General features: G+C 32.6%; 1 protein-coding gene across 1 annotated transcript in view; it reads left to right on the top strand.

Annotated features, from left to right (window-relative positions):
• Window positions 1-6,263: 6,263 nt before the first annotated feature.
• LOC114331778 (soluble guanylate cyclase 89Db-like) overlaps window positions 6,264-25,551 on the top strand; it is a 56,131-nt gene continuing 36,843 nt past the window's right edge. Inside the window, exons 1-2 of the mRNA XM_050657618.1 lie at window positions 6,264-6,420; window positions 15,457-15,656. Of these exons, the coding sequence (XP_050513575.1) occupies window positions 6,379-6,420; window positions 15,457-15,656 (242 nt within the window). The 5' untranslated portion in view covers window positions 6,264-6,378. The remainder of the gene's footprint in view (window positions 6,421-15,456; window positions 15,657-25,551) is intronic.

Here is a 25,551-nt window from a genome sequence, read left to right as displayed (position 1 = left end):
AAGGACCTCTTTTTGAGTAAGTTTGTGCAAAAAATCGAATCAGAGTAATTTACCTAACGGGGGCGACGATACAGCCTAGACTAATTTGAACATATTCAGTAACATTTAATTTCTAGAACCGGCTGTTTGTGTGAATCAGAATCAACTTTTACTAAATGGCATTGGGAAGAGTATACTTTTCCTAGTTGGAGTCTACTTTTACTAGTAAATGTTGAATATACATCTTCATTTTATATTTATAATCAACTTTTACTGAAACCAGCCGTTAGAGTTGACTCCAACTAGTTGGAGTCAACTCCAACTGGATAATCAACTTGAACTGTAACATATGTTATAAATGGTTGAAAGCACATATCCATATATTATGTGATTTCGACCATTCATTATTGGTATTTCGTTTAAATTTATAGCTTTACTCTGTATTATGTTACATTTTGTATACGATTCTGTGTAGTTTCTATGTTCCTTACTTAATTAGTTCGTTAACGATTTCTCCTGGTCCAGCAGATTTTTTGTTCTTTAGAGTTCTTATGGCATTCTTTACTTCGCTTAATATTAGCTGAATCCGTTCTTCATTTTGATTTTGTTGTTGTTCATGCTCTGTATCTGTCTCTATGAAATCTGGGCGGGTTTTTGTAAGTACTTCTTTTCAGTATTCTTACCACTCTTCTTCTAATCGTATTTTATATTCCCATTCTTCATTGTTTTCTTTTGCAATTCTTCGTTTTACTTATCTGCTTTTCTCTTTGTGCTTCTGTGTGTACGTACAGTGTACATGTGTACAGTGTACGTATTAAATACAGTCGGAAAATGAAATATTACCAATGAACGAGCACATCAATCACTTTTTTTGTATTTGCTCTCTTTTTCTATAACAAACGTTTGTTATTTATAGACAAAGACAGCAAATACAAAATAAGTGATTGATGTGATCGTTCATGGGAAATCTTTCATTTTTCCGACTGTAATATAATTTTATTCGCTACGTTTTTGGTTTCTTCATTTATTTTTACTTTGTGTTGTTTACTCGTTTCATTTTTTCGCATGCTAACGTATAATACTTACAAAGAATTATTCTGAATAAGCTCAAACATGCTAGTGACCCATCAAAAATAAAATTGATAGAGTAATTAAGTCTTATTGTCATTTGCATAATAGGATTTTCTTTTGAGTGCGTGACAGTTATTAATAAAGTCCTGTTTGCTTTTGTTCTCTATAATTCCACCGAAACTAAATTGTACCTGTTGTAAATACCAGGATAACAAACTAAAAAGAAGGAAAAACATATCATTTGGCGCAAATTAGGGGTCAAAATTACCTAAAAAGAATCTACAGTACTCCTTTAGATAAAAACACCATGATAATGACTGATAAAAAAACAACACAATGGAAAGTATATTTTGAAGGCTGTTCAAAGACGAAAGGCGAAACCTATGAAACATATCGTTAAAAAAACAATTGAAGAAATTTCAAAGAAAAAAATAGTATATAGTATGCATTAAAGAAATCATTAAACGGAAAAGCTCTGGGCATATTAACTCCGATCAATCTCGTTAAGAAAATACAGAATGAGTACATTGATGTTCTTGTAAAACTACTAATGGTTGATCTCAACATCTGAACATTGAACTTAACAAATAAAAAACGAATGGTTGATCGTAACACTAGTTTGTCCCTCGAAAAGGAAAAACGATCCTGGTAGAGAATAGGCAACAGGAACACGATCCCATTATATTTCCCAAAAAACTACATGGCAGACAAAAACAAGAAAATGGGCCCTCTGTCCGAAACACTTCTAAATGAGGAAAGGGTGTGAAGAATCCTCCTGTCAACTTCTATTGAAAAAGAAAGTGAACAGAGTCCAAGTATATGACAAGGTAGTACGCATTGCCACCTGGAATGTACGCATTTTATTCATGTCCGGGAATCTGACAAACACTGAGGCCGAGATAAGAGAAATAAAAATAGACATCTTGGGGAGGAGTGAAGAAAGATGGCCTGGTTCAGGAAAGCAAAAAAGATGGACACATTTATTACTCAGGAGAAACCGACCCAAACAATCAAGATGAAACGGATATATTAGTATTGGACAACATTGCGCAGTCAGTCACCCTTATAAATGATAGAGTAGCAATGTTGAAATTACGAACAACCCACAGAAACCTTAATATTATGCAGGTCTATGCTTTAACAGGTGACAAGTCAGAGCAAGAAATCGAAAAATTTAACAACAACGTAGACCAAATAATGTGACTGACAAAAAATGATCGGAAAACAATGATAGTAGGTAACTTTAACGCCAAAATTGGCCATGGTGTTGAAAAAGACACCATACGAGCATACGGTTTTGATACCAGGAACAATAGAAAAGATAAACTTGTACAGTTGTGCGTAGAGTGCAACCTTTAATAGCCAACACCTTCTTCAAACAACATCCTAAAAGTTATACTTAGAATCACTTGTAGTCTAATACAACATTTCCATTCATAGTGAGCACGATCCGGTTATAATGGTTTTAGACTATAACCATTTCTGAAATTTAAGAGAAAAAATGACAAGAAAAAAACACATCCCACAACTGAAGAACGCTGAAAGGAAAAAATGAATAAGTATCAAGGTTGTGAAAGAAATAGAAACGATAGAGATCTTAGTATATGTAGACACAGGTTGAAGTAACATGGACTTCTCCAGAAACGAAAAAAAACAAAGATACAAGAGGAAGGCATCTGGTTCACGAAAATCACCCAAAAAAAATGGATAATACAAGAAATCATGCAGTCCATAAACGTAAGAAGAAAACACGAAACAAACCCAATAGGATACAAACGTATCAATAAAATCATTAGAAAAAAGTTAGAAGAAGCTAAAGAAAACTTGGTGTTAACAAAATGCCTAGAAACTGAATAATTTCAGGAAAAAATAAGACATCTTTAATGTCCATTAAAAAATGACAGGTAGATACAAAAATTGTCAAAAAACAATATTAAGAAATAATAATAACGAAATAATTATATAGGTACCTACCGAAGATAACTGGAGAGATGGAAAGAATACATTCAGATACTTTTTGACGACAATTGACCTTGTTAAAAAATAACAAAAAAAGAAGTTATTTATGCAGCAAAAGCTCAGAAAAATGGAAAAGCCACCGATCCAGACAGTACCAATATCGAAATATTTAAACTAACTGCAGACAGCGAAAGTAAAAGCCTAGACTTGATAACAGCACTATTCAATAATATGTAATCATCATAATCATCATCATCATCATCCAGCCTTCTGCATCCAAAGTTGAACATAGGCCTCCCCTAATTTCTTCCAGTTTTGTCGATCTTGGGCTTCCTGTAACCAATTCCCAGCAGTCCTTTTGACATCGTCTGTTCATCGTGTAGGTGGTCTACCTCTACTTTTTATGTCTTCTCTTGGTCTCCACACTGTAATTTTTTAGGTCCACCTCCCGTCCTTCAATCTGGCTACATGACCCGCCCAATTCCACTTCAGCCATGCTACTCGCTCTATGACATCTGTGACGCCTGTCCTTCTGATTTCCTTGTTTCTGACCCTGTCACTGAGAGTCAGTCCAAGTAGTGACCGTTCCATTCTTCTTTGGGCCACTCTAAGTTTGGTTGCTGTGACCTGGGTTAATGATAAGGTTTCGGCGCCGTAAGTCACAACTGGAAGCACACATTGGTCGAAAGTCTTCTTTTTCAAATAATTTGGCAAGGTGCTCTTGAAGATATCTGATAGAGCTCCATATGCTGCCCATGCTAAGGTGATCCTTCTTTGTAATTCGGCAGTTTGATAGTAATAATATATAATACGATACAGATAATATCGTGTATATGGCTAAAATCAATATTCGGAACATTACCAAAAAACTCTCACAATTGACTATCGAATATTAAGATTGATGTTTCATATCCTTAAAACTTTTCAGAGAATCATCCGTGACTTTCAGAATTTTAAGAGAACAACTTATGTTCAACTAAACAAGTTGAAAACAAAAATCTACCATGAATGTATTTACCAGTCACTACATATGTCTCCAAAACTTGGGTGTTGGACAAGAAGATAATAACTAAACTACCAGTGTATAAGAGTGCTAAAGAAAGAAACCCTTAAGACATAGAAAAACAAGCAGATTAAGCATTAAGCAACGGACAAAAGTCGAAGACATAATATAAAGAGTATGATTCTCAAACTGGAAATGGTCCTGCCATGTGGCTAGAAGTCAAGAAAGCTGGAGTGAAAATGAGACTAGATGGAGACCAAATGTAACGGTTTGACGTTACGAAATCAGTTTTGAACTTTTTAATTATTTTTATAATTATTTTCTCTTAATCTAATAATTAAATTCTCTAATTCTCTCGTAAAGGACTACTTACGTGACGTCACATTTCAGCGTCTACGGAACATACTTGTTCAATCGTTCCTTGACGTTAAATTTCTTGTTCCGTTGAGAGTTTGACGTTCTCCTCTTTGAACGAGAGAGGAATGTTCGGCACTTGGCTTGTGGCTGTATGTGAGGTTGATATGGTACCATAAAATGGCGGATGATTTCCATCCAACTTATTTTATGTAACATAAATTTTAAAGTTAAAAGTTACCACCAAGGATTGCCTGGAGTAGGGAGACATGTGTGGGACACAACTCCTCTTGGAGCCTGAATAGGAATCATCCGGTGAGGGTTCTTTTTTATAATAATTTTTTTGTTAGCCTTATAACTATATGTTAGCTTGTATAATATTTAAAATAGTAGTTTCATTGGTAAATTTCTGAGTCAACCCATTAAGTGAAATATATAGATTATTTCGATTTTTATTTAATATCCATTCAAGGAAAATCATATGTTAATAAATTATGGTTAGACATAACCAAACATATGCAATTCTCAATTAATATTGGAAATAATTATTATTTCTCTGTAGGTTTTAAATTTATTGAACATCCAATATTTTTATAAATTCAATATATTTTTACAAATATCATATTCTCTCAGAAAAATCATATTCAAATTTCAAATTCAATGTCATTATTTGTTCATATCTTCACACCTAAAATAGTTCAAGGTTACCTGAGATTAGTTTTTGCTCCATTTAATGGTCGCTTTTTCTGTATTATTTCTTCTAAAAAGGTTTTCTCATCTACTTATTTCTTCTTCTCTTTACTTTTTGCTCACCGGTTTATATGAGAAATAAAACGAAGGATATGTTTTTAGCCATTTGGAAGAAATACACGAATGCATACCCTTTAAACATCTCGAGAAGCCCTGAGACAGCCATAGCCAAGTCAATCAGGGAATATGTCAATTTGGGAACAAGCTATGGGACGTTCCAGTCCCATTTTCTGTCATCTTTCCACCTGCACCTACGGATAGGACAGGTTAGCACTCTCCGTGTGCTCATTTATTGGATTGCAGCATCGAAATTTATCTTGAAGTCGTTCGATGAAGGGATTTGTTTGGGAACTATCAGTTAGTGATATTAGTAACTACATACTGTGTCTTTATCTCATACGTTTTGGTTTAATGCACTGTTTATTAATTTGTTTTTCAGATTTAGCTTACCTTTTTTATATGCTACTGTTCTTCGACAGGCATGCAAACGACTCGTATCCATCCTTGAATGTCAAGTTGTTCTCTTGCATCTCTTGCTAGCCATCTCTATTCAGTTTGCCTCTGTCTCTTCATACTTCTACTTTTATCCCTTTTAATGCCCCTTTCCTCAACTTCATCTTATCATTATACCCCCATAAAAGTAATATTTTTATTACTTCAGCTTTTTCTTAATATTTTCTGCATACCTATAATTTTGTCATTTTTGTCTTATTAGCTACATCTAGTTTATTTTTTTCCTTACTTCTGTTGGAGTTTATCATCCTCTTTGAATTCATTCCAACAGAAGTCCTTTTTTTGTTTCACAAAGAGAGGCAGAAGAGTAGAAAGACCACAACAGACATGGTACGATGACTTAAAAAAATAGAGGGACAAAATTGGTACCGTCTAGCTCAGAACAGGGAAAACAAGAGAGCAATAAGTATACCGAAAAGAAGAGAAGAAAATAGCTGAAGAAAAAGAAGCTGTTTTTTTTACGGCTAATTTTAATCATAAAACCATTAATCGTTAATGCTTATTTTGCTCACTTTCATCTCTGTACTAACTATTGCTCCCTTTACTAAAAATACTCAAAGTTGAAATTTTCTTTTGGTGGAAAGATTCCGTCCATACGGATTAACCCTTTAAGTGTAGGTAAAAGCACCAGCAATTACGATTAATTAGTGATGTAAGTGGTCCTTTTCTAAAATCGAGCATCACATTCAGGCCAACATTCGGTTCGTTTGGATTACACACAATCAATCGATATCCAGCCTCTCCAAACCATGTACGGAATGTTATTGGAGAGTGTGGCTCATTTTATCCAGGTATTTATTTTTTTTAATAATTCGTTAATAAATTAAATCGTAATAGGATACCTAGTGTCATTGTTTAAGAAAATTGTCCTTTTTTAAACATTGCTAGTCAAGTGTTTTATGTTTGTTATTTTTTATAGACGCAATTTTGTTCTCCTTACACGCCTTTCCTGCTTTGATCGTATTTTCCGTCTATTTTCTCTTTTTGGATAATACACTAGTAAGGATCTGTTCTTAGGTGTATGTGAGAGGTGGCATTCAGATTTTTGCGGATAAAGTTAGGTGATAACTTCGTTAATAATAACTGATTTATGCTCCTTCTCAAATACACCCGGAACATTAATAAAAAAAATAAAATATTTAAAAATTTCAAAAAATTTCGTTTTTTTTCTAATTTTTTTGCTTATAACTTTAAAACGATTCATTTTGGAACAAATTCGTATAGGAATAAAACAAAGATAATTAAATTTTCTATCAGATGCGATTGGTTAAAAATGTCTTAATTTATCACCCTTGCTGCAAAATAGCAATAAATATAAAATAAGGGGGCAAAACAAGCCTGTCTTTATTCAATGATTTTCCATCACTTAGGTTACACTTGGAACCTTCCTAATTCGCTTAGAAAATTTTTGTAATGTGTTAAAACCGTACACCAAATTTCATTAAAATTGACTTACTAGATTTTGAATAATAATTTTGCAATCTAAACTTTTTTTTAAAAATTAAAATTTTTTAAAATCTTGCACAACAAAAACTAGAACATATAAAGATTTGTCAATTTTTTACATATAAAGAAACACTTCTCCTATCTAATGCACTTTACAGAATTGAAATCGGATTGTTTAAGCAGCCTCAGCAATGTTTTAAAGATATAAACAATTTTTTGGCTTATAAAAAAATTAGTCCTGTGGCCAGGAAGGGGTGCTACGGGCTCCTTTATTTAGATGGACTTACCCAAGATTTATTTATTTTTTGACCCGTAGAACACGATTTTTTTGGGTAACAGTTGATCCGGATGTCGATAAGATTGTTATAAACAAAGAACTTGAGGAATTACATAACATTGATTTTTCGCAAAATAGAACATTTTTTTGTATTTCTTGGGTAATTCTAAGCAAAAAATGTTCTTACAAGTTTTTTCGTAGGATGCATAGTTTTCGAGATAAACGCAGTGGAACTTTCAAAAATTCGAGAAATTGCAATTTTTGAACGCGAATAACTTTTGATTAAACAATAAAATAGTAATTCTGCTGACAGCATTTGAAAGTTTATGTCAGATTATACCGATTTTAATTATTTGCGTTGCTAAAAATTCATTTTTTTATTATTAAACAAAGCTATTTTTATAAGCCAAAAAATTGTTTATAAGTTTAAAACATTGCTAAGACCCCTTAAAAAATCCGATTTTAATTCTGTAAAGTGTACTAGATAGGTAGATCATCTCTTTATATGTACCGGGTGTCCCAATAAGAATGGCTCTCGGCCATATCTCAGGAACCGTTTATAGTAGAGCTTTGAAATAAAAAATTTTATAACAAAAGTTGCCTCAGGAAAAGCTTGGAAATTCTTTTCATAATTGTGGGTCCACCGCTAGAGGGCGTAATTGAATATCAAAAATAAAAAAATCTAAATTTTACAAAATTTTCCTAATGAAGGGGCACTGGAAATCCGATTATTGTATTCTTCATCAAATTCTGCGCATATTTGATTTAACAAGTTTAACTCTACCTTTGCAAATAAGAGGTGGGGGTGAGTGGGAACCTTGTTATGAAAAAATGGCTGTAAGTCCGGTTCTGCTAAATCAAATTTTGAAAACTTGGTCTTGTTGAAGACAGATCTTTTTCTTCAATGTAAGCGTGATAATTTTGAACCATCCTAATAAGTAATAAGCCAGCTGGGAGGCGTTATTTAATTTTTTTCAGAAATCTAGTTTTCTTTGGAAAACATTAAATACAAGTATGCATTTTTAATCATACTTTATAAAATTAGATTAAATTAGCAATAGAATAGCGAAATCCGCATGTCGATACCTTTTTTCTATCTCAAGATATCTCGAGAAACGTGTAAATTTTATACATAACTGTTACTATCACCGGTAAACTAAGTTAATGAAAAGTAGTGTGCTGTGGAAAAAAACAAAATAACATTTTCCAGATGTCAACGTATAAAAATATAATTAACTAAAACAACAATATAAAGAGAAACAATACTATTAAAATTAAATATAACACAGAACAAAAAGAACTACTTAGTGACGACCTAAATATTCAAATTGTTGCCCATCATACACTACTCTAGAATACATTATCCAGAGAATACTAAACGCCATTCAAAGCATATCGAGAGCAGAAATTGAGACTGCTGTTCAATCTACTCTTGAAAGAGTAAATGTTTGCAACGAAAATGATGGGCAAAAATTTAAACGGTTATGTCATCACTAAATAGTTGTTTTTATTTCTTTGTAATAGGGCTTTTCAACGCTTCTCATTTGTTTCGAGCCTCTGTCATATGCCGTATAATCCGTGTATAATATTAATATACGAGATATGAACGAGGCTCGAAACAAATGAGAAGCGTTGAAAAGACCTAATATACGTTGACAGCTGGAAAATGTTTCTTTGTTGTTTCCATAGCACACTACTTTTAATGAATTATTTCGTTTACCGGTGACAGTAACAGTTATGTTTTTAAATTTACACGTTTTGTAAGATATCTCGAGATAGAAAAAAGGTATTAACATGCGGTTTTCGCTATTCTGTTGCTAATTTTATCTAATTTTGTAATATGGTAATAAAAATGCATGTTTGTATTTAATATTTTCCAAGAAACACTAGATTTCTGAAAAAAATTAAATAACGCCTTCTAGCTGGCATATTACTCAGTAAGTTGGATCGAAATCATAACTTTTACATTGACGAAAAAGATCTGTCTTCAACAAGACCAAGTTTGCAAAATTTTATTAAGCAGAACCGGACTCACAGCCAGTTTTTCATAACAAGGTTCCCACTCACCCCCACCTCTTATTTCCAAAGGTAGACCTAAACTTGTCAAATCAAGTATGCGTAGAATTTTATGAAGAATACGACGATCGGATTTCCAGTGCCCCTTCATTAGGAAAATTTTGTAAAATTTAGATTTTTTAATTTTTGATATTCAATTACGCCCTCTAGCGGTGGTCCCACATTTATGAAAATAATTTCCAGGCTTTTCCTGAGGCAACTTTTGTTATAAAATTTTTTATTTCAAAGCTCTACTATAAACGGTTCCTGAGATATGGCCGACAGCCATTCTTATTGGGACACCCGGTACAAACATTAGAAAACTTCTAAATGGTCTACTTTTTGTTCTGAAAGATTTTAAAAAATTTGAACTTTTTTAAAAACATTTAGATTGCAAATTTATTATGCAAAATCTATTAGGTCGATTTTAATGAAATTTGGTACACAGTTTAAGTATATTACAAAGAAATTCATAAGTGAATTACTAAGGTTCTAAGTGCCACCAAAGTGGTTAAAACATTGAATAAGAGCAGGCGTATTTTGTCCCCTTATTTTGTATTTATTGCTATATTGCAGAAAAGGTAATACGTTAAGACATTTTTGACCAGTGGTATATCATACAAAATTCAATTATCTTTATTTTACTTCTTGACGATTTTGTTCCAACACGAATCGTTTTAAAGTTATAAGCAAAGAAAACAGAAAAAAATCGACGTTTTTCGAAATTTTTAAATATTTTAATTTTTTATTAATGTTCCGGGCATATTTGAGAAGGAGCATAAGTCAATTATTATTATTGAAGGTGTCACCTAACTTTATCTGCAAAAATCCGAATGCCACCTTTCACATCCAAAAATAGACGTTTGTTCACAGATCCTTACTGGTCTATAATCGCCGGTAAACGTTTCACTCTTTTGTCTTCCTCTAGCATTTTTCTGCATTTTTCTGCCATTGCCCCCTCAAATATTTCTGTATAATGTTCTTTCCAAGATTCTAATAAGTATTTCTTTCTCCAGTTTTAGTTGACTGGCTTTGTCTTTTATTCTCTTATTCCTTTTCTTTTGTTACCTTTTAATTTCTTTATGCAAATCCAGAATTTTCTGTTACTAATTTTATATCCTTCGTTCAAGCTCAGCTTTCTTGTTTTGCCATTTGTATTTATCTTTTTGCTGTTTGTCCTTATAATATTCCTTCTTATCGCTTTCTATAAATGTTTGGTTGTATTTTTTTCAGGCATTTTTTGCCTTTATTAATGTTTTGATTGCTCTTAAAATGTTTGTTAAATTTTCTTATTCCTTATACTTCATTTTAATCGGTTATTGTTGTTTTGAATATTTTTTTCTTTTTCTTCTTCTTCTTCGTGCGACCAGGATTACTCCTGTTTGTCTGCCTCTTATTTCGTTTCAGTTGTTGTTGACTGTACATTGTCTTTCCACCTTTTCGGCGGTCTTCCAACGGGTCTTCTGCTATACGGCTTGTTGTTTTTACAGATGTTCAAGTTTTTCTTTCTAGGTTTTATCCACCTGTTAATATTTTGAGTTTTGCGTCGTTCTCGTGTACTTCTGTTGCTTTGTCTGTCTCTTAATGATATACCCGCTATTGATCTTAATACTTTCATTTCGATATTGTTGATTTGTTGTTTCGTCTTTCTTTTATCGGTCCTTGTCTCCACTGCATATGTGTGGATAGGTCTTACTGTTGTCTTGTATACTTTTATTTTGCTTTCCGTGGTCAGATATATGTTTCTCCATATGGTTTCTCGGAGGCAACCACTTACTCTTGCTGCTTTTGTTGCTTGTGTTGTGGTCTCTGTTCTTATATTCCTGTCACTAGTGATCTCTACTCCTAGGTAATTGAATTTCATTACTTGTTCTACAATTTTGCCGTCTATTTCTAACTTGCATCTACGAGGCTATTTACTGATCACTATACATTTAGTTTTTTTTCTACTGATATTCTCATATTAAGTTTGTTTCTGTGATATTGAAAGTGTGGAGCTGCCTTTGTAGGTCATCCTCGTTATCAGCAATTAGTACTGAATCATCGGCATAGCATAGTATCGTGATTTTATGCGCTCACATGTGGTATCCATGTCGTTTTCTTACTTCGTGAATTATTTGATTCATCGCCATATTGAATAACAATGCGCTGAGCTAGTCTCCTTGGCGGATTCCTCCTTTTAATTATATGCGTTCTGTTTCTCCCGTTGACATTACAACTCTGGTCTTGTTGTTCTTGTTAATTTTATTAATTAGCCTTATTATCTGATGGTCTATTTGTTCGGATTGTAATAAATTTAAGATGTTATTTCGCCTCATCCTGTCAAAAGCACTTTTTAAATCTACACATCGTCGCCTCAAAGCAACAGTAGGATATCTAAAAAAAAATGACTTTTGGGATAACCATTTCAAATGATTGGAAATAAACCCTTCTGTTGAGTGTAACACTAAGATAAATATAAAGTGGAATACTTTTTTCACAATATTACACATATCCTTGTGTAGCTTAATTTTTTTTAACTCATATGCTATAAAGTAACACTAAGACAACATACATATCCTACTGTTGTATTTTGTCGTTTACTAATTTTGGTCACAAAATATTAATGCAACACTAAGTTATCTTACGCACATCCTACTGTTAATGTAGTTATTGCCGAATTGCGAATATTTGTCTTTGTTTATATTAAATGGCTTGCACCCACAATATTTATTATCTTCCTTTAAAAATCTTACCACAGTTCTACAATTACATTCATATTAAAAGTTGTATTGTGAGAATAAAAATGAATAATTCAACCTCAGCCAATTTAAGTTATAAAAAATCTAAAATATCTAGTATAAGTAGTTGACCAACTAGCCCGAAAAATCCGGGACATGGCCCGAATTACGAAGTCGTGTCCCGGCGTCCCGGACAAGGCTTCCGGGCCATCCGAATTTTCAACGTTTTGGTAAAATTCCATATTGAAATTTTTAATACATCATTCTTCTAAAAATTCACATCAAATTGAATTGGTGGGACGAAAAAATGTCGATAATTTCTAGACTGTTATACTAATACCACATCCAAAACGCATGCATTTTATATCGTCGTATTATAGTTCCACGAAAACTCAAACCCTGGACTTTTCCGATTTCTGTATTTTAATTATCGTCTTCTGAAAAGACAAAAGACGATTTAAAACATGAATATCAAATAATGATAATTATATTTTAACCCAATGTTCAATTTACATGGAAATCCAACATTAGTTGATTTTCTAATTTTTCGTTTTTTGAAAACGATTTCCGACTTGAAAGTCGAAACGTCAAAAACAAAATGTCAAAAAACAAAAATGGAATTATCATTACAACCCATTCCGTCAAAAAAACTTTTGTCAACATAAAAATGTTAAATAATCAATAAAATGATGATATTAAAGTTTTATATTTAAACAAAATGGCTAAATGGCAAAATGATTTTCATTGAAAAGTCCCAGATTTTAGGTAGTTTTTTCAGTCTTGTCCCGAATTCGACTAAATTGGAGTTGGTCACAATAAGTCAATATTTAGTCTGCATCCGATGTGACCACAACTAATTCTGATTAATTTTCCATTCTCTTTTCTTTGTCATTTTCGTTGTCGAGTTTTAAAATTGTCGGAAAACATATATATTGAGTTTATAGTTTATCTAATAAAATGTTTGAACAAAATTGTTTTGTTTTTTATAATCAAAAGTGTAAAATTTTAAACAAAACTTCAGTACAAATATAAGTTTATACAGTGAGGACGTTTGAGTTGGAATAAATTAATTATCTCGAGAAGGGGTGAATTTGGAGAGAAATCCTGAGACAGTTCGATTTTTAATTTTAAATTATGACTTTTTGCCATATACATCATACTACTGACGTTATCCATCTGGTTGTGATGACGTAATCGATGATTTTTTAAATGAGAGTAGGAGTTGTGTTATAGTTCATTTGAAAGGTTATTTAATTCTATATTCAGTAATGTAAATATTAACATAATTAAACCAATACAGAAGTAAAATCTATGGTATACAGCCAACTATTGGGATTTTCCCATTGATTTTTTTTTATTAACATAATTATTTATAGTGTTCAAAATATATTTTTTTATTAAATTATTTGACACAAAAAGAAGAATGTAAGTAATTTATTTAATTAAAAATACATTTTACTGCTGTCAGGAAAACAGGTGATAATGTTTATCTCAAAAATAAACATTACTTTTCGCTTAAATTCAATGTTCAAGCTGCTAAGCGACAGGTGGGTGATATATTTAACATTGAATTTAAGCGAAAAACAATGTTTATTTATGAAATAAACATTTCTTTTTGTTTTCTGACAGCACTCAAATGTATTTTAAAGTAAATGAATTACATACACTTTTCTTTTTGTCTCAATTAATTTAATAAACAAAAATTTGTTGGGCACCCTGTATAAATAATTATGTCAACGTTTATATTAATGAATGGAGAATTAAATAACCTTTCAAACGAGCTATCGCACCACCTCTACTCTCATTTAAAAAAATCATCGATTACGTCATCACGACCAGATGGATGACGTCATTAGTATGATGTAAAATATGGTAAAAAGTCATAATTTAAAAATAAAAATCGACCTGTCTCAGCATTTCTCTCCAAATGCTCCCATTATAGAGATAATGAATTTATTACAACTCAAACGTCCTCACTTTATAACACATATTTACGGATATCGTTAAAAAAACAGATTAACTGTAGAGCAACAGTAGGACAAGTAACTTTTTTCCAATTATTTTTCACTTTTTTATGAATTAATATAAATATTTATGTAAGGCCTGTAAAGTTATATACTCAAACAAAATTCCACGTAAATCCATTCAAATATAAAAAAAGTTATTAGGTAATGAAACATTCGTAAAAATTTCAATTGCGTTTTTCTCGAAACTACAATATTTGACATATCCTACTGTTGCTTTGAGGCGACGACATTTATGCTGGTTTTCCATATTCAATAGACTTTCCTAATATTTATCTAATAATAAAAATGGCATATATTGTGCTGCGGTTCTTCCGGAAGCCTTGTTGTTCATCTGCCATGTTCGCTTTTTCCTCGATTTTATCTTTTATGACTGCCGTTAACAATTTTAATGTACGATTCATCAGACTAATGCCTCTATAATTTTCAGGATTTTTTTAGTCTTCCTTTTTAAGGATCGGTAGCAGTTTATATTTTTTAACTATTTAGAATGGGAAATAAGCCACAATATTATTAAAAAATGATTTTTATTAACGTTTCGACGCCCAAATCGGGTGCCGTTGTCAAAATACAAAATACTATTTTATATTTTGACAACGGCACCCGATTTGGGCGTCGAAACGTTAATATAAATCATTTTTTAATAATATTGTGGCTTATTTCCCATTATATTTTTTGTTCTTTTATTTTTTACACTTTCTAATTTTTGGAACTCTTCTTTCTTTTGTGTTGTTATATTTCTTGTATTTCACTCTTCTTTAGTTTTAGGTTTAGCTTAGTTCACTTTAAATATAAGTAGAGTAGGCACGGAAATCGGATAGAAAATTTAAACCGAATATAAAAAAAATCAGTTTGCTAACATTGTGTGAATATCAAGTTTTCTCGGAAATCAACAGAACCGTAATTTAGTCCAGACAAATTAATATATTTCTTTACCAACAAAAATTAGATGTTTTAACTAAATAATACTTCAAATATGATGTCCAAAATAATTTTGAATTCAGTTCCGCTAATGAACTTGTTTTTTATCCTTACAAGTAGAAAAAGTTTAATTTCTCATGCTTAATATTTATCGTCTAATTATTTTAACTGTACTTATATCCAAATGTTTATTGTAAGTTCTAAAATGACTAATTTATAATGATTAATAGGATGCTAAAATTACGGCATATGGTTATCTTTAAAGCGGCTACTCGAACTTTTTAAACATTTATACCAAACATTGATACCGCCACTTTGTTGCGCATTCTGACCGATTTCCGTTTCTATACTTAAGTTTATCTAAAAGTTCTCGCGTAATTTAAGCTGGAATATGGCGAAGATGTTTGGACTGAAATTAGAAAAGTCGCAAAATGTGACTACCAAGTATTCAATACGCACCAAGTATATCCCGACAATGTTATGAGCAATCTGGCTGTAGCAGCTGCAACAGTTTTGGGCGCGTCTTATGACAACTTTATGAACTTCTATGGAAGATGCTTTGTGAGGTTCTTTACACATTTGGGGTATGTATTTTTAAACGCTTTTCTTTAGTTCAATCGTTTGGGTAAAATCTTTAGACGGTAATTTGACTGCCTTCTCTTCAATGCAAATGAATGAAAATTTGCAGACGTATGCATTCGCGGGAACAATACACGAATAGTCAATAAGTTTTTTTATGTTTATTAATTGTTTAAATAAAAAAAAAAGAGTGTGTGTACTTGTGTACGCACGTAAGAAGTTATACTTCTTTGTCGTCATAAAAACAGTTTTTTTGTATACCTCATACAAAATCGATAATATTTGATATAAGATGGTTATATTTTAGGTTTTAGATCATGCAGAACATTCTATAACTTTTCTTTCGTAAAATTAATAACAAAAGTTATCATATTTGAAATAACAGAAAATAATGTTGATGATATATGCCGAGAAAAATTTTTAATTTCTTTTTCAATTAGAAGGATGTAATTGCATATTAGAATATAGTTCTAATTCCAATTAACTGTTCATAATAACAATGTTCAATATTGTAAAAATAAAGCTACTTTTCTCTTGAATGAAATTCATATTTTTTGACATACCCTGTGTAATACCCATAAAAATTTACTATCTAATGGTTGAATCAGAGATTCTAGATATTGCCGAACCTTTTATGTAGAACAACAAAAGTTTTCCATATTATGGTTCCAACTTACAGGGACATACTGTATATTATGACAAAAATATTTTTAAATCTGTAGGCAAGTCAAAAGTGTAAACTCAACCTTAATTTAACAAGAGTTATAGTCGGTTCGCTAAACTCAGACACAACTGGCTAGTGTTTTTAGTTGATATTTTTTTTGTTTTTGGCCAATTTTGCGAAAATTGGCAAAATTACCAACTACTTAGTAATTATTTTCTTGCCAACTTTACAAAATTGGCAAAATTACTTACTAAATTCACTAGCCATTTGTAGTAACACTGGTGGTACTCATTATTTTTTTTAAAATATCATACAATATATTATTTACAAAAGTATATACAAATCCCGTATAATATCCCTACTTTATAGCATTTTCAATATCTTCCGTCCAAACGGTGAGTTTCAATTTTTTTTCAAGGCGTCCAACTTTCTTTGAAGCGAAGCTGAATTGTTCAAATATAAAAAAACTCTCCTGCGGTGTTGTCTGTATGAGATGATATGCCAGTCTCTAATACATCATTGTCCTCTATGTTTACTTTTTGATTTATCTGTATAGCCTACAAAAAATTAATCCAATTTAAATTTTAGATCACAACTACACCTGGTATGAATAACATTGTAACTCCACTTATAACGTTTTTCAACTATTGCTTAAATGATTTCTATAAAGGACAACTTTCATTTTGATCTAAAAACTTTTATCCTATCTTATGTACCTAAATATAAAGTTTTTTAATAAAATAACCTCATTGTAAGTGCAAATTTTGAATCACTCGGAGGAAAAAACTTTGTAACCAATGTTACAATACTATAAATTTCTATTATTGATGAATATTTTTATAAACACATTGTAACATCTATATAATTTACGAGTGAACTAACTTCCACTGTTATATCTGATGTTCACAGTGGATTACATGTTCAAGAAGCATCAACAGCGGAAACCCCTTCTTGCATCAAAGGCATTAGTTTTATTATTAGATACGTCTGCTAACGAAAATTTCCAAAGAAGAAAAATCTTGGAAAGGAGAGACAAAGAGATCCAAGTGTTTCCAAAATTAATATTTTGAAGAAACTGAGGAACTCTGACCAAGAATACACTAGAAAAACTGTAAAATTAACGTAAATGAGAGAATTGGGACCTCGATGTAACGATAAATGTAACATTAAATGTAAATCGAAATTATGTAAAAAAAAGAATGACTCAATTAATTTAATAATTTTTGGGCAATAGCTGATCATTATAAACAGAGTGATTTATGTAGAGTTTGTAGAGCATACTTATGCAGATATAGTCCGTCCGCTATAACTTTTCCCATACGGTATGAATCATTTTCAATCAAACTAAATCAAAACATAAATTGAAACGAACGTCGATGTGTATATACATTTTGTATACTGTATACTATATACTACACACATCAGCATACGTTCCACTTCCTGTTTTAACTTAATTTGATTGAAAATGAATCGTACCGCATGGGAAAAGTTGTAGCGGACGGACTATTCTCAAACAATAGAGAAAAGTTAAATGAGTCCACGTAAAACTGGTAAATATGAATATAATTTGCAGTTAGCAGAACACTGACACCAAGTTCGTAAGAAACATTTTTGGATACTTCACCAGATAATATATGGTTAACTACGCTATTCAAAAAAAGTGGCATTGCAGCTCGACTTAAATCAGAACCATTAATGCTAACAACAATGTGATACATGAAAGCGAAAAGCTGAGGAAAAGTTATAAAATATGGATTAAGCAAATTGTAGCTGGAGCATCACATGAGCTAATGGTTTATAGGAGACAGTCTGCAGTTCTGCTGCAAGAAGTTGCAGCTAAATAGAACATGTTCATGCAATTTTTTCTGCAATTGTTATATATAACACATATTATAATTTTCTCAATAATCTAACCTTTTTAATCTAATATCTGATAACTCTACTTAAAAAATCACATTTAATTTATAAAAACAACATAACCTAAAATTTATGGTTAGGTCAAAGTTTCTGTCATGTCAGCTTATGTAATTACTTGTACCCTGTAATCATGCAGAAATCTAGTTGCAAGTTGCAACTGATTGCAGAAGTTCTTGCTGCAAGAACTTGTGCTATAAATTTCGCAATTACTTGCAATGTGTGAAGTGGCTATGTTCAAATGTAGGAACCAAATTTTATCAACTTATTTTTAAAACACTTACCAGTAATCATTCACAGTAATAACTGGATTCTCCGATTCTTTAGTTTTGAATAAGTGAGATCGTAAATCGTTCCGGGTTGATTGATGTTATCCACAACAGTTCTCCACACTCTACCTCTTGGAGCGAATAGGTTTTTATCAGTAATTTTGCGATTGAAAATCGCACTCACACAGTTTGGGCTTCCACAATGACATGCAACAAGCATGTTAATAAGTCCAAAAATATAATATGAAAACTATTTAAAAATGCAGTATAACAACCACTCTATATTTATCAATCAACGACATAACCAAAAACCGTCCAAACCACAGCTATGCTACAGCTGCCATATTGGATAATTTTTGACATGTCATTTGAACATCCAATCAGAACAAAGTTATAATGCGCATGCGCCCGGTCGCTAGGTTTTACCATATAAAAATTCACCCTCTATCGCCGGTAAAGAAGTATAACTTCAAAAATAAACGATTTTATTGGCAAATGCTTAAAATCTCTTGTTTTTACAATGTAGAAACTTGAAACTTTTACAGGTTGTGACTAATTATGTAAACTATACATAATTTCACTATTTAGGGTAATTGTTTACGTTATACTTTATAAATAAACAATAAAGTTTCAAATCTTTTGCCGATTCCGACTACTTTTCATGTTTGTACATCACCAAATTTAAAAAATTCGTGTTTTTAACGTAGTCTTAGAAAAACCATAGGTAGAGACGTTTCGTGCTACAATTAACATTAGAAGAGATGGAAAGACTGCGAAAATTGTAATAGGTGTAAATAATGATTTTGATTTAAGAAATGTATGAAGAAATTTCAGAAAATGTACAATGTATGTATCAAATGTTGAAATAAATGCAAAAAATATGTCTATAATATACATCCTTTTTTTTAAACATGACGATATATTTTAATGTTTGAAAAGTGAAAGACTAAAAAGTAAAAAATTAAAAAAATACGAAAAAAAGTTTTTAAGAAACGCATTTCTTTAGTTACGAGTGACTAAAATTAAAAATATTATAAAAAATCAACTAAAAATCAAAAAATAAAAAAATTCATAAAAAAAATTAAAAAAAAGTAAAAAAGTATTTATCCTCAAACCGTTTATTTGATGAACACGCACCCCACGCTTTTCTTTAACGGATGTGTTAGATTTTTTCATTTTTTTAACAAATGTGTGAGATTTTTGTGTATTTAATCTGTCTAACAGGTTTTTTCGAATAATCCTTTGAGTTTGATTTCTTTTTTATTTTTTGCTTATTAGTTGATTTTTTTTATAATATTTTTAATTTTAGTCACTAGTAACTAAAGGAAAGCGTTTCTTAAAAATTTTTGTTTCATATTTTTTTTTATTTCAGTTATAAAGTGTTCCATATTTTATCATATACTTTGTGACAGAAGATTTACACTTAGAAGGAATAATTTTTTGAACTTAATTTTTGGTAACATGGTAGACTTAGGGGAGCAGGGGGCTACTTGTAACAATTTTCATAAAATCAAATATATCTTGACAGCGATTTTCCCAATTATCGCTAATTAAATTCTAAACACTAGTTTAACTCTTTATGAATAAAATTGATTTGAAAAAAAGTCAATTTGCTGGGCAATGCGTAGCGTACAATGGGTGTGCGTTATGTAGCAGACGGAAGAGGGTGAAAGGCGAATTTCCAGCGCCTGAAAAAATGGAATATCTCGGCTAAGGGAAAAAACCCTAACAGAAAATTCTAGCCCTCCAGGTTGGGGGTTGGGCGATGGGCTAACAACTCATTCCCGTAAAATACTAAAGTTGTTACAAATCCACGCGCTATGCCTCGGATCCAGGATGGAACTTACGGAAAACGAAACAGGCTACGGAAACGGACGATGATTTTCGGAACATGGAATATTCAAGGAATCTCTACAAAACATAATATTTTTGAAGAACTAAAAATGAATCGCATAGATATCTGCGCTCTAACAGAAACAAAAAAGAAAGGAACTGGAATGGAACAAAAGGAAAACTACATTCATATCTACAGCGGAGTGAAGAAGGAGAACAGAGCAAAGTCAGGAGTATCATTTGCAATACGCAAGAAATATAAGAAAAGTATAAAAGATTGGGAATACGTAAATGAACGAATTTTAAGAGTAGGTCTAAAACTCTGTAACAGAGAATTAGAAATATTTGTTGTATATGCTCCTACCGATGATTCAAACCAGGATGTAAAAGATAAATTTGAGGAAAGCCTAGCGGACACCATCTCAAAAATCAGCAACCGAAAAGAGATTATCATGATGGGCGACTTCAATGCCAGAACTGGGTCAAAGATCAATGACGACATTGTGGGAAGATTTGGCGAAGAAACTGTTAACAACAATGGAACAAGACTTGTGGGACTATGTGAAGCGTATTCCTTACGGATAACGAATGGATTTTTTCAACACAGATCCATCCATAAATACACATGGACGCAGCCAACCCGACAATTGAAATCGATTATAGATTACGTCATCATGAAGCAGAAATCATCAATTGTGACGAAAGATGTACGAGTCTATAGAGGTGCAGAATGTGGAACTGACCACTTTTTACTCAGAGCAGATCTATACTTTCCATATATCTTGAACAACAAAATTGAAGAGACCCAGGAAGAGATTACAGAAGAACACCCGCCTCAGTACAAATACAACATCGACGCACTGAAAGATAATTCAATCTCCTTTCTTTTTAAATTAAGACTGAGCCAAAAGATAACCAATACACAGTTTAATACAAGAACAGCAGATGAAAAATATGATCGGCTAAAAAAGTGCTTACATGAAGCTGCATTCGAAGCGTTAGGGGAAAAATCCTCAAATAACACTAATCACCCTTGGTTTACAGATTCTTTAAAAGAAAAGACGAGGGAAAAAAAAGAAGCATATCAAAAATGGCTCAGTACCAATTGCTCAGAAGACCGAAAAACCTACGCAAGAATAAGAATGGAAACAAAAAAAGAAGTGATTAAAACCAAAGAAAATATGTGGCTGAAGAAATGTGAAGAAATAGACACTCTTATGGGAGGAACAAAAAGCAGAGAAGCTTGGAGAACAATATCAAATACAAGACAAAACGTACAAGAAAGATGCCAGATATCCCTTATAAGTGTAAACGAGTGGGAAACATACTTTAGAAACCTATTGCAAGAGAATAGACAGGAATATGTAAGGCAAACCATCATCGCCCCAAACAACCTGGAACAACTAGAAGATATAACTATTCGAGAACTAGAACAAACGTTAAGAGAAATGAAAAACAATAAAGCTCCTGGTCCCGGAGGTATTCCAATTGAACTCATTAAGCACAGCACGACACAGGCAAAAGAAATTTTAGTTGAAATATTCAACGGATGCCTTTCAGGCAATAGTGGCGTGCCCTCTGAGTGGAAAAACTCCATAACTACCCCTATATACAAAAAGGGTGGTAGAAAAAATTGTAATAATTACAGAGGCATTAGTGTGACCAGCTCAGTTGGAAGACTGTACGGACGAATAATAAAGAAACGGATAGAAAAGGAGTGGCAAGATTCCGAAGAACAAAGTGGATTTAGGGCAGGTAGATCATGCACAGATAACATTTTCTGCATAAGGCAATTACTAGAAAAACGTTCTGCTAGAAATCTAGAAACTCACATGGTATTTGTAGACTTAAAAAAAGCATACGATACCGTTCCCAGAGAAAAAATGTTTGAGGTATTACAACAAACCACTTTAAATAGAAAATACATCCAAACAATAAAAGATCTCTATGCTAATGCAACAACAGCAATTAAAATTGGAACGAAACTTTCAAATACCTTTGAAACTTCGAAAGGCCTTTTGCAGGGATGCTGTCTGTCGCCCACTTTATTTAAAATTTACCTTACACATGTGTTAAAATATTGGACTAGGAAATGCCAAACAATGGGGATACCAGTAGGAGATTCTTATTTGTATACGTTGCTATTTGCTGACGACCAAGTTGTGATTGCTGCTGATAGAGATGACGCCAGTTACATGATTAGAAAATTGAAAGAGGAGTACCAAAAATGGGGTTTGGAAATGAGCATGGAGAAAACTGAATACCTTGTAGTCGGAGGTGATACTGAAGACTTAGAATTAGAAGGGGAATACATAAAAGGATGTGATGAATTTAAATATCTAGGTTCAATTTTTGACAAAAACTCCACATGCGATCAAGATATAGAATATCGAATAAGCCAAGGAAGAAAAGCTATAAAACAGCTAAATGGCATTTGGTGGAGTACAGGACTGCAGAATCAGACAAAGAAAAAAATCTACCAAACTATCGTGGAAGGAATTGTCCTGTACAACTCGGAAGTGTGGGAAGTAAAAGACCGACAAAATAAAAGACTTCAAGCTTTAGAAATGGACGCGCTTAGAAGAAGCTGCAGAATATCTAAACTGCAGCATATCCCAAACGAAGAAATAAAAGAAAGAATGGAAGTAGAAAAGGATATTATAGACAGAATAGAACAAAAAAGATTAATATGGTACGGGCATGTCCAGAGAATGGGACCAACAAGATGGCCCAAGAAAATGATCCAGTATGTACCACCCGAGAGAAGAAAAAGAGGCAGACCGAAGAGAACATGGATACAAGATGTAGAGAAAGCAATGAACAGTAGACAACTCAACGAGGAAGATATTCGTGACCGAAAAGCATGGCGAATAGGATGCGGGAAACGGCGAATGCTGTAGAACACCCGATATATATATATAAAAAAAGTCAAAAGACTGGTTTTTATTAATCAAATAGCATTATACCAAAAAAGTGCATTGTTACAACTTACCCCGCGCTTGGGGCTAGTTGTAACATCTATTGGGGCAGGTTGTAACAGTAAGAAAATTCGAATTTTTTGGTATATTTCGAAGAGAATACCAACGTTAGTCCTGTTGAAAGATGTTGCTCGACTTAATAACGTGGCTTCCGGTGTTCTTAAAGGTAAATGTAGATTTCTACGCAAAAAATTTTGGACTCAATCTGGACCAACTGTATAATTTTGATACCAAGAAGAAGTAAGTTGTTTAGCACTGAGTTTCACGGCACATTGGTAACCCAGTTTTCGCATCTCCATGGAAATCAGTCCAAAATATATTTCGGCTCACTTCAGAATATACGAAGCCCTTTTACTTTCTTCTTCGGCTGTAAAAACTATCCCTGGTTTAGTATAGCCCACTTGTAGACTTTAATTGTTTTTCCTTTTTTTATAGTACAGAGACTGACACAGTCCCAAAGTTTTACTTGCTTGTCTTATGCTACATTGATTATCTAAATCTTCCGCTGATGCTAACTAGTAGACCTTACTTCCTGGCTTTGAGTTGCCCTTTCTGATTTGCTTTAATATTGTCTCATTCTTGAGGAAAAAACTAAATAATACGTTTTTATATTGAAGATCATAAATTTAGTAAGATTCAGCGCAAGTTGTAGCATGTTACAACAAGCCCCAACGTTTTGTTACAACAAACCCCATATCACACTTTTGTATATTTATTAAAATAACTGTAAAAATAACTTCCTAATCGTAAAATCGTTAAGCAACATCAAAGTAGTCTAGCCGCTAGACGGTGTCATTTGCAGGGCGATGAGATAATAACAGTGAGTCAGCTAAATCATTTAAAAACCGTTAAATAACCTATGAAAAAGCAGTGTTACTACTTAACCCTGTTACAACAAGCCCCTTGTTCCCCTACATCAAGACATCAAGAATGAAACGATAATGTTGACAAGAATTTTGGTTAATAGTTAATCAAATAAAAAATTATTAATATGATTGGCGACCCCGTAGTTGAATACACTCCTGTACACGTCTAGGCTTTGACAAAATGAGATGATCGATATCTGCTTGTGACACCTCGTTCCAAGCAACATGAACTTCATAGATTAACTGTGCCAAAATCTGTGGAGGATGGTGCAAAGTAGACAGTTTCTACCGTCTAGATAAGGCAGTAAAGTCGTTTGTAAAATGTCATCAACATAATGCATCCTCTACACACATCCGGACAACATCCGCGTATGCTTCCGCAGATGTGTAGATGGAGTAATTTGGTCGTCTGTTGGTGGTCTGTTGTTTGTGTATCACTTCGGCAGATGCGTCTGCAAGGTATCCGATTGTTGTCGGTTTTTCGAGCACTGATCAAAAGGTTTCAGTGCGAACGTCCGACGCCTGTCCACAAATCTGAAGATGCATCAGTTTTCGCAGTGAATTCAAAGTGAACGCATGTTTTTTCAGTTTTGTATGTTGGTCTGGGTAATATTTCGCTAAAATGGTTATGAGTTCTGAAGAAACCTTTAAATTCATAGTGTTTCATCCACCACCTTCTTCTTTTCCATTATTTTAACGATTCTACTCCAATCTACACTTAAGTAGACCATAGCTGCTGCAGCTATGGTCATCAACACCTATTTTTTTAATGCTCGCGTAGATATTGCGTCTCCCGAGAATTCACACAGACTAAACGACCTACAGATGTATACAGATGTGTGGTCAGCTTGTGATGATACATCGGCAGTATTATCAACTGGTGGAGGTGTACTGTTGGCACTTAAGTCAAACTTCAAATGTGTTTTTGTTGATGTATCAACTATTGATTTACATTTTCCACTAGTTGATTTGTTAATTGTGGAATGTCACAGAGGAAATAAAAAGTTTTATGTTGCAGTATTAAATATTCCAGACAAATTAAAGCTAAATGATTTTGAATATTGTTTTGAAATGTTAGAGCAACTTGAATTATTTAATGAAACTGTTATTCTCCTGGGTAACTTTAACATTCCAAAGTATATCGATCAAAATAGGTCTGATGTGAAGACATCAGCAGTGTTAGACTTCATGTGTTTGTTTAATTGAGATCAGTATAATCAGGTGGGAAATAATTTAAATCGATTGTTAGACTTAGTCATATCATCAGATCTGTGTCATGTAAGTCGTGATAATGCACCATTTGTTCAAGAAGATTTACATCATCCAACATTAATGATAAATATTAATGATTTTCAGAAAAAGGAAACTATACCAGC

Source organism: Diabrotica virgifera, chromosome 8 (assembly GCF_917563875.1).
Source record: "Diabrotica virgifera virgifera chromosome 8, PGI_DIABVI_V3a".
In the NCBI taxonomy this organism is placed as follows: Eukaryota; Metazoa; Arthropoda; class Insecta; order Coleoptera; family Chrysomelidae; genus Diabrotica; species Diabrotica virgifera.
Note: the sequence above shows the minus strand (reverse complement) of the source record. Positions and strands in the feature narration are given on the sequence as shown.